General features: G+C 39.0%; 1 protein-coding gene across 1 annotated transcript; it reads right to left on the bottom strand.

Annotated features, from left to right (window-relative positions):
• Positions 1-401: 401 nt before the first annotated feature.
• On the bottom strand, positions 402-10,290 carry PNN (pinin, desmosome associated protein). The gene is made up of 9 exons (XM_026664461.2): positions 9,875-10,290; positions 9,352-9,423; positions 7,593-7,661; positions 5,816-5,888; positions 5,586-5,680; positions 4,337-4,412; positions 3,385-3,540; positions 3,166-3,304; positions 402-2,664 (listed from the first exon to the last, which is right to left on the bottom strand). The coding sequence occupies exons 1-9, from the start codon at positions 9,985-9,987 to the stop codon at positions 1,391-1,393; spliced, it is 2,067 nt and encodes a 688-aa protein (XP_026520246.1). The 5' UTR covers positions 9,988-10,290; the 3' UTR covers positions 402-1,390.
• Between the last annotated feature and the right edge of the window lie 293 nt (positions 10,291-10,583).

Here is a 10,583-nt window from a genome sequence, read left to right as displayed (position 1 = left end):
GCTTTCTGCCCAGAAAAGCTCACCGGGCTTTCATCAAAAAGATGGCGGCGCCCAGCAACCAGCAGCCCGTAGGACTTGTTCCGCGGACCAGTACCCGTCCGCGGACCAGTGGTTGGGGACCCCTGTTCTGGAGCAAAAAATATGGTAAATAATGGAGTATTATAGGTCCTGAGGCTTCTTTTTCTCCCAGCTTTTACCAAAAACCTTCCTGCCATATAAACCCAATGCTGGCATAAATAACTCTTCCCTGATGGTAAGTTAAAATGTAAAAACAAAGTATGTATGTTTTTTGCTCTTTTTAATGGATTTTAAAGGTTTTAATATTTTCACATTACCAGAATTTTTATATTGATGGATAACTGATAAAGAACGTTTTATTAAATAGTAGAAAATACAAGCAATGTAGATAAAGCTAACTTTATTTGAACTATTACAGAACAGGCTAACAAAGACACTAATTGTATAAAAAGCTTAAAAACAGAACAATACCATTCCATACCAACTATACTGCTATCTACTTGCTTTATTACAAAAGAAGTCCAAGTTCAGTTTCCTCACTCAACAGGCATTTTAAAGCACAACATTAGCTCCAAACAAACTATGCAATCCATTTATACTGCTATTTGAAAGGATGTGGATGGCCAATAGTTATCTAGCTTTACAAGATACACATGGCATTCTTCTATCATACAGCAAAACACAGAAAGGCAAGATTTTTTTTTAAAAAAAACCTACACTAAGTATCATTATGCTAGAGAAAGGCAAGGTTCACAAAACAGAATGTTGTGTGTTCAAAAAATATATAATTAGCCTGATGTACTTATTTTGCTTTCATACATGGGCAGGTTATCTTAAGAAACAATAATGAAAGCTTGAATCAAATTTAAATGAAAGCAGACACTTGCTTCTTCATGGGATTTGGGAGTTCACTTTCTTTACAATTAAATAGGAAAGGCTAATGTGCAGAATATTAAACACTCTGCATGGAGTTTGCCAATAAAAGAAGGAAGTTTTCTATGCAAGATGAAGCAGCAACAGGCTCTCACAAACCTCTGTAAAAGACATTTATTTCTACAAAAAGAGACTTATGATACAATTGAATCACACAAATTTAACTATGTACCTTTTAAAATATACAAGAAACTTTGAAGTAGAGGATACTTAAAAAATGGGAGGGGTTTCAATATTTTATTTTACACATCTGCATCTTCACATAATTTGATAAGTAACCTTTTACAAAATCATGTAAAAAGCACAATTGCCTGGTAAAGAGTCTTCAAAAGATTTTACACAGCATGCAATTAAAGCAGCCTTTTCTTCCTTACATGGACTCTTTTCACTCAAGTAATCTTCTTCTGCAAAAATTAGGGTAGCAGCCTGGTCTCTTCTGTTAACGCCTTTTGTCTTTCCTGTCTGATTTACGGTCTCTTTCATTCCGTGAAGTCCTTTTGCCTGACCAACTACTTTCTGATATAGACCTTTTTCTGTCCGACCTTGAACTTTTATCCTTTGATCCTTTTGCATCTCTTCTGCTACCTTTTGAAGACTTGTGACTTCTATCTACTCCTGAATTGTCCCTTCGCTTCCGTTCCAAACTCCTTCTATGCTTTCTATCTCTATTATGTCCTCGCCCCCTGCTTCGACTTCTACTCTCACTGCTACTTGAACTACTAGTACTTTCTCGACTACTAGTACCACTGCTACTGCTGCTGCTGGAACTGCTCCGACTGCTGCTTGTACCACTGCTAGAACTGCTCCCACTGCTACTACTTGTAGAACTAGTACTACTAGTGCTACTACTAGTACTCCGACTTCGACTCTTACTGGTTTTGTTTCTTGCTCTACCTCTGCTTCTGCTCCTAACTTTGTTTTTAACTTCTACACTTACTGCCTGGACTTGATCTGCCTGCATTTCAGGCAGCTTATCAGACACTAGAGATTCTTTGTCTAATTGTGGCGTTTGGTCTTGAGTGGATTCCAAAAGTGGCAAAGGCTGTGGCCAAATCACAGACTCTGACTGAGGCTGGACCTCAGCCTCTGATATCAGAATGGATTCAGGCTCCTTCTCTTCTGACTCCTCTGGCTCAGCATCAACTTCTGGCTTGCTGGGTTCCTCTTTTTCCAGGGCAACCGTAGGCCCTTCCTGTTCTGACTGTGCATTACATTCCATTTCTGGTTCAACTTCTGTGCTAATTTCATTTTCTAATGGCTCCGTACAATCTGTCTCATTAATTTCCATTATATCCTGCTCACCATCTATTGGCTGAATACCTTCACTTTCTCCTTTCACTAGCTCAACTTCCTCAATCTGGTTATCTGTCTGTCTGTCATTCTCTTTAACTTCAACTTCCTCTTCTACTTTAATTTCCATTTCCTCTTTTTGCTCTTCCTCTTCCTGTTCTATCTCCCCATCACTATGACTAGCACCTACCTCCTTTTCTTCCCTTACCTCTTCCATTTCTATATCATTGCTCTTATTACCTGTCTCCATCTCCTCCACCTGCTGTACCACCTTACCCTCTTCCTGCTCCTTGTTCTGGTCTTCCTTCTTTTCTTCTTTCTGTGCCTCCTGGTGTTCTTTTTCCTTCACAGACTGTCGTCTGGGCCTGGCTTCCATTTTATTAATTTGCTCAGCAAATTCAGTACGTCTATTTTCAAACAGTCCTTTACAATAAGGAATGTATAATAAACAACAATTAGATTCATAGTTTGAATAACTCCCTTTATGTAACAGTATCAGAAAAATTATAATCCATATAGGAAAGTCATGAACTCCACCTCTAATTCATTATATGACCAGCACATTTGTTATTTTACCACATCTACTTGCATACAGAAGAACATGTTTTAAGCTAAAATTCTATATACACGAAAGCCAAGTTTATAAGACATTGCTTATCTATGAGAGAAAACTTCTATATGTGAGTAGATGCAGCTAACAATCTACAATTATTTCATTTAGTCTAACATAGTGAATGGACCAGTTCTCATAGTTCCATGAGAAACCAGAGAACTTACATCACAAACTAAACACACATGTTTATAGCTGCTTATAATTTCCCAATATGGAAGAAATTATTATTTGTTTTGGTGTAACTTGCACAATCTTATCAAAATTACTGCTTTTTACTATATCAATACAGAAATAAAAAGCTAACAACATACCATTTAATTTTTTTTGGGAATCATCAAACATCTTCTGGGTAGCAGGGCACATTCTGCCAGGTATATAGAACAGATGAGGTTTTGTCTTCGTTCTTATATATTTAATTATTTTGGCATTATGTTCATTCCATTCTTCTTGCTGAAAAATATATATGTTTTTTTATGTTCCTGGTGCCATCCAGAAGGCAAATATGCAATAGCTACTAAATTTCCACTCACCAACTGAGCAAGTTCAACTTTTTGTTCCAATAGTCGTAGTTCTGTTTGTTTAGCACGTCTTTCCTCAAAGAGTTCTCGTCTTTCGTTTTCAACCTGCTTTCTTTCTTCTTCTGCCTGCACTTCAAGTTTCTGCTCAATTTCTTGTCTTCTTTTTTGCTAAGTTAGAATGGCTTAAAGTTAATTCAATAGCAGCATTCTTCATTTAAATAATCATAATGCACAAACTGAATCAATTCAGTTGTTTTAAGTCAAATAAAACTAATCTTTCCCAACATACTGTAGATAGGGATCTGGTCTAAGATTAGTACTGAAACAAAAATTGTCCCCAATGATCTGTAAGAATACCATAATCAAAAGTAGTATAGAGTTGCATAAAATATAACCTACAATCAAATGTATTTCAGAGGTTTTTTTCTAATGATATTATACTGATGGGAGTTTACAAAATTTATTTTCCTGCTCTGTCTTTCCTTTGCTAGCCCTCAGAGTGAACACATAAGAAATTATATAGATAAATTTCCCTGAACAAGGTGAACCATGGCATTAAGAAACTGAGATCAAATATGCTCGGTAACCAGATGGAGGTAAATTCTGTTACTGAAAGCTTGTTCCTTTGGTGGAATGACACTACTGGCTACAATCTACATGACTTGTTATCTGTCACTTCTAATGACTAGTAGGAGTTTCATCTCCTCCTTCACTGAAATAAAACAGTTCAGATCTGTTATATCATAGCAAATGCCCTACTGATTTTCCTGCTGCTGAAGTTAGATTTTGATGATCTCAAATCCTCATTTGTAAATATGAGAAAACATACCAAAAAAATTCTGATAATTAAAATGTCCTCCTAAAAGTTGTTTCAAAACAAAACACACATGGCCACCAGAGTGCATTTTCCATTATACAGAAGTATGATTTTTCCTGCACAATTTTACTAATGTGAAATTAATACCCTCTCAGTAGCAACTGTCGACTCTTGTTTAAACTTCTGAAGAGTACCCATCAACAGGCCAAATATACGCCGATTCCTGGCAGAATACAGAAAGAAAATATATAACAAATATTGGTATTTTATTATGTATATTTTTTTTCAAAAATTTCCAAGGTCACTAGCAGATAAACTTATTGTAAAATACCAGGGCTCTGTGGCTGAGTTGGTAGTTATAAATGGATTATTAATAATTAACCAAATAAAATATTTTTAAAAAAATCAGCAACCATTAGATTTAGTTTATACAGTATCAAATGGTAACTGGGTAACTAGAAAATAGATATTCTGGTAGCAGTGGTTAAGCACAGTATTGCAGGAAAACTCAGCCCACAGCCTGGAGTACAATCCTGATGGCACTCAAGGTTGAATCAGTCTTCTATCCTTCTGAGGTTGGATGCTATATTCCACAGTATATGTTTATAGTTAGTCCAGACTTTTCAACAGTTCGTTTAGTGACTGTGCAAAGTTACAATGGCATTAAAAAAAAGTGACTTATCACAATTTTTCACACTTATGACAGTTGTAGCACCTCCATGGCCATATGATTTAGATTCAGCTACTTGACAACTGACTCACATTTATGACGATTGGAGAGTCCTAGAATCACGCGATCCCCTTTTGCAACCTTCTGACAAGCAGACAATGGGGAAACCAGATTCACTTAACAACCATATTACTAATTTAAGAACTGCAGTGATTGACTTAACAAATGGAGTGAGAAAAGTTATAAAATGGGGACAAAACTCACTGAACAAATTTCTCATTTAGCAATATAAATTTTGGGCTCAGTTATGGTCATAATTTGAGGACAACCTGTACATTTTAACTAAGTACTGCCAGCATTTTTCACTTAGAAACTGGACTGGATCATTGTTCTATAAGCATTTTGTAAAATATCAAACTGAAATGAAACAAATAGCAAAAATGTCCATTCCTCGTATCAAATATCTTTGATATTTGGAGGGTTGGTGGGTACCAAACCTTATTTTGGCTTATGTATGACTAGATATTCTGTGGCTCTGCTTGTTGGAAAGACTGTTATAGATGATCTAGTAAACAACAGCTTCAGCTGAATTGCTTAGTATAATTCACAGCACACAATACATTTCTTACCAACTTATACTACCTTTCTTCATAGTGATAGAACTGCTTTTGTTTCTTGCTGCTGGAATTGGGAAAATTTAAAATCACATGAAAGAGCATGCAATACCTTTGTTTCCCTTTTTCATCCATAGTTTGATCTTGAATAAGGTCTCGGCGTGTTCGCTCTTTGGAGGTAGCAACAACAGAGGACTGCAACGCTGGCTGCAGAAAAAGATCACAGGTTAATTGAAATCTATTCATTTATTACACTTATGCTGCCCATTTTGTCAAAAGCAACTTTTGCATTTTATATTTCTCTGTTCTTAAGTTCCTAATAATATTTCAAATATACTTTACCTTTTTAACATCGTCATCCTCTGCGTCGCTTTCATGGCGTGATTCTCTCCTTGTCCGACGTTCACCAGCCAATCTAAATGTAATACAAAGTGGCAGAAGTAAGCAATATAATTGAGATAATCAAACTTGTGTACGTGCAGAATTTCAGAACTTGGCATTAGCTGATAGTTTCTGTTATTACAATTGCATTGTAGCAGGAATATTTTTAAAACAAGTATTTGCATTGATAGATAGTAATGACAAATGCTGCTCTACAGAGAGTCCTCATCTCACAAATATTCATTTAAAGAACTGTCTGGAATTAGATTGGTACTTTACAGCCCATAAAGCACTTTCAGCATCACAAAATGTTGCAAACTCCACACACCTTGTGATCATATTTGTGATTTTGTCACCTGGCAACTGGCTCAGATTTACCATTGGTTGCAATATTTGCAGTTTTGTTTTCTAGCAAAAAATGTCCATTAGGGAGAATGGGTTTCTTTAACCATTGTGATTTGCTTAATAATCACCATAAAATGATTGAAAAATTGATGATATAGTGGTTGTAAGTCAAGGATTACCTCTAATATCAAGAAAGACCTGATACAACCAAATAATAACTCTGCTTCATGAGCTGCACTGATTATGTTTATTTGCAGGTGTGATTCAAAATGCTGGTCATTACCTATAAAGCCATACCTGGTGTAAGGCTTGTGTAATACTTGAGGAATCACCTGTTTCCCATAATATCTGCTCAGCTGAACTGATCTGGCAGAATGGGGTGCTCCACCTTCCTTCTATTAAACAATGCTATATGCTGGGACTCAGGTAGCACACCTGCTCTACAGCAGTGCCTGCCCTCTGGAATGAGGTGTCCTCCAAGATTCAGACAGCCCCCACTCTTCCTAGTGTTTCAAAGATCTCTAAAGACCTGGCTCTTTGTCCAGGCATAAGGCATGTGTGACAAAGCCCCCTTTTCTTTGTTCTCATCTGAAAGGTTTGAATATATATATATTTTGGCGTATAACACGCACAGGCGTATAACACGCATCTTCATTTTAAGGGGGAAATTTCAGGAAAAAAATTTAAAAATTTCTGCCTGCCTGCCTTAGTTTCTGCTTGTTTGGGAGCAGCCTCGCTGAGAATAATAACTATTCGCCTCTTTTACTCAGCCGAAGCTGTTCCGATTCAACCATTAACGAAGGCAGGCAGGCAGGCAGAACGGAGCACTGCGGGCGGGCGGGCGGGCGGACGGGGTGGGGGGTGGGGGAGAGGCGACAGGAAAAGCCCCCGCTTCTTTGAAGCAGTTTCTTCCTGTGCTGGTGGAGGAGCGAGAGAGAGCTGACCCAGAGAGAAGGACAGGCTTCGGTTGCTTCCTCCCTCCCCTTCTTTCATTTGTGTCCTTGATCCCGATCCCAGCAGCATTCACCGAAGGCTTCTTAACATTATATCGGCGTATAACACGCATACATCATTTGCCCCCTATTTTCAGGGGGAAAAAGTGCGTGTTATGCGCCGATAAATACATTCTATATATATTTTCAAACTGCCCAGAATTGCTAGGAGTTGGGCAGGATATAAATTTAATACTGATACCTGGCTAGCTTAATGTGATGTGCAAACCTGCCAAAACAAGCTAAACACTGTATGAAAACTAAACACTGGGACATATTCTACATTACAGAGTCTATGCATCTTGGCAGTAAATTATCCAAAATATAGCAGATACACTGAATATGGTAAGATATAAAAATAATTTGCTTCTTTAATCTAGGTGTAAGTATTCTCTGCTTACCTATTCGTCGACCCTTCTAGATCCCTCTGTTTGGCTGGGGGTCCTCCTCCGCTATCCGAGAATCCACGCCTAACATAAAACAACAAATTAGGTTTATCTAAACAAATGCATACATTCAGAAACATATAATGCTCTATGAAGTGGTACACTGTATTTAGAAATAGCCAACTGTTAATTTCTTCATGAAAGGTAAAACTGAAATGCAATAAGTGAAGCTATCAGTATTGTTAAGCAAGACAATCCAAGAAACATTTTTCTATGTAAAATGAATAAAGGTTTTATAATTATAGAGTAGTAACTACACACACAGACACACATTTACTAAAGCATCAGGGTTCTAAAGCTCCTGATACTATTCCTATTGTGGCATCATGGCAGTAGACTACAGCAACACAATACATTTGCATTTCTCTGATTTTTAAATAAAATTTATATAGCCGCTATTTGCTCACAGCAACTCTAGGCAGCTTACAAACAATGATCACCCTTTTTGTTTGCTTGTCTACTCCAGAATTATAATAGAAGCCTACAGATCAGCTCAAGTCACTTCTGTGCTGGATTTTCTGCAAACAGCCTTGTATAATTCCAGTATGCTTATCCAAAGTGCAGTCAATTATTGCTTCCCCCCCCCCACCTACAATAAATAAGCCTTTTATTGTTTTTATTTTATTATTTTTATTATTTTATTATTATTTGAATACATCTTTGAGAGAAAAGTGTGGTTCCGGGTATTTTACATTTTAAATCCATCATACCCACAATCACAAATACAGCTTTCTAACATCACATCATTATCTATTACCAAATTTTCTTCTTTGTATTCTCATAAATTACTTTATATCAGTCTCTTTACTTTTAACTGTATACTACACTAGTCAAAAAGAGGGCTGTGAAAATATTTACGGACCCCCTCACATCCTGGACATAAACTGTTTCAACTCCTACCCTCAAAATGATGCTATAGAGCACTGCACACCAGAACAACTAGACACAAGGAAAGCTTTTCCCCCCCGAACACCATTACTCTGCTAAACAATTAATTCCCTCAACACTGTCCAACTATGTAAAAAATCTGCATTACTGTTATTATAAATCTTCTCATCACTCCTTATCACCCATCTCCTCTCACTTGTGACTGTATGACCGTCACTTTGTCGCTTGTATCCTTATGATCTATATTAACTGTTTCCTAGTATGATTTGATTGCTTATTGTACCCTATGACTATTATTAAGTGTTGTACCTTAGGATTCTTGACTCTTGACAAATATATCTTTTCTTTTATGTATACTGAGCATTTGCACCAAGACAAATTCCTTGTGTATCCAATCACTTGGCCAATAAAGAATTCTTTTCTTTCTTTTTCTTCCTTTCTTTCTTCCTTCTTTCTTTCTTTCTTTCTACCTACCTTTATCATATATTCTTATATCCAGCATATTTACCATTCAATCTATCCATATCAATTCATGAATAAAGAAAGAAGCCTTTTTAGAGAGAAGGTGAACAAAGGATGAGCATCCCAAACAGTAACACAGTGGTGACTTTACAGTGGGGCTGCTTGCCACCCAGTTACCACTATCATAAACACATAGTTGGTGCTTGTTTAAAAGTGCTAAGTCAGACTGAAGTTTGACTAGCCTTAAACAGACACCGGTGTTTGGCATCAACTAGTTAAAACGGAAGCTGAGTTTCCACACTGCAAAAGAGTTGCGGCGATATTAAAACAGTTCGTTCCTCTCGCAGGTCCTCCTCCAACTCACCTCAGTAATAGGCTTCCGCGCCCCCTACCTCCACCAGGGCCTGCGATGGCCAACAGTCTCCCTTGAGCCGGCCTGGAAAGGAGGAGACACACAATGAAACGCTAATCGCCGGGAGGCGGAAGGAAGCACCCGCCTGTCGGGAGCAACGCTAGGGGCCTCGTGTTTGCAGAGCGCTGCAGCGTTTCCCTGCTCATGCCGGCACCCTCAGCTGACGCACCCCCAGGCAGCCCTCTTTAGGCAAAATTTCCCCCCGTCCTTCCGCGTGGCCTCCGCTCCTCTTTTAATAGCCCTCTGGGCATTCCCATCCGGGCGCGGGAAAAAGAAAAAGATCGGCGAGGACGCTCACCGTGGGCCTGCTTAGATCCGTAACGGGAGCAACTGCGAGGCTACCGATAGCCCGGATTGGTTTTCGAAGGGAAGGCGCTAAGAAGGCCTCGCGGTGAGAAGCCAACCGCAAAAGCAGCCCTTCAAGTACGAAAGCCTCCTCCAAGCCCCGACTCTTCTTTCTCCGCTTGGGTCTTACCGCACATCGTTGGGGTCCCGCCCCGTCAGTTTCCGGATATTCTCATCGACGTGCTTGAGGCTTTCCTTGGCCTTCTCCAGCTGCTCCTGTAGAGCCCGCACAGCTACCGCCATGCCTGCCACCACAACTGCGGCCTAACCAGCCGGAACCTGACGGAAAGCACGATGAGGTTAAGGGGGCAAGGAGATAGCCCAGCTTCACGTCGTAACGTGGCTCCGTGAAACTCACCAATGAGAACTCGACGTTTGGAGTGATACCTTTTTTACCCAAGAGCTATTCGTAACCTCTAGCGAATGGCCAACCTATGAGTATGAGTGGCAGGGCATTGCTTCCAATGGACGAGCAAGTTCTTCACCAATGAAGAACTGACATTAAGGACGCAACGTTTCTCGCAACCGCTCTGCTTCTGTAATCCTGCCAATAGCTAAAATGCCCGAGTAGAATGACATCTTTACAACCAATCAGGTGATAATCCCCTCTCAGCACAACCAATCGATGATTGGCGGAAGGGTTAATGCTTCCTTCTCCATGCTAGGATGTTCCCTACTAAAATTCGCGCGCTTCTCTGGCTTTCGGTAAAGCTTGAGGGGCGGCGATTCCGACGTTCGTGATTTGAATTTCAAAGTATAGCACCCCAATTTAAACGCGTTTTTATGAATGTATTAGACATAAATGCATTAATTAAATGTCAAGGACTTCGTGTTGTTTA

This window comes from Notechis scutatus, chromosome 1, assembly GCF_049901735.1.
Source record: "Notechis scutatus isolate UNSWTSFEM ecotype Mainland chromosome 1, rNotScu1.2, whole genome shotgun sequence".
Classification (NCBI taxonomy): domain Eukaryota; kingdom Metazoa; phylum Chordata; class Lepidosauria; order Squamata; family Elapidae; genus Notechis; species Notechis scutatus.
Note: the sequence above shows the minus strand (reverse complement) of the source record. Positions and strands in the feature narration are given on the sequence as shown.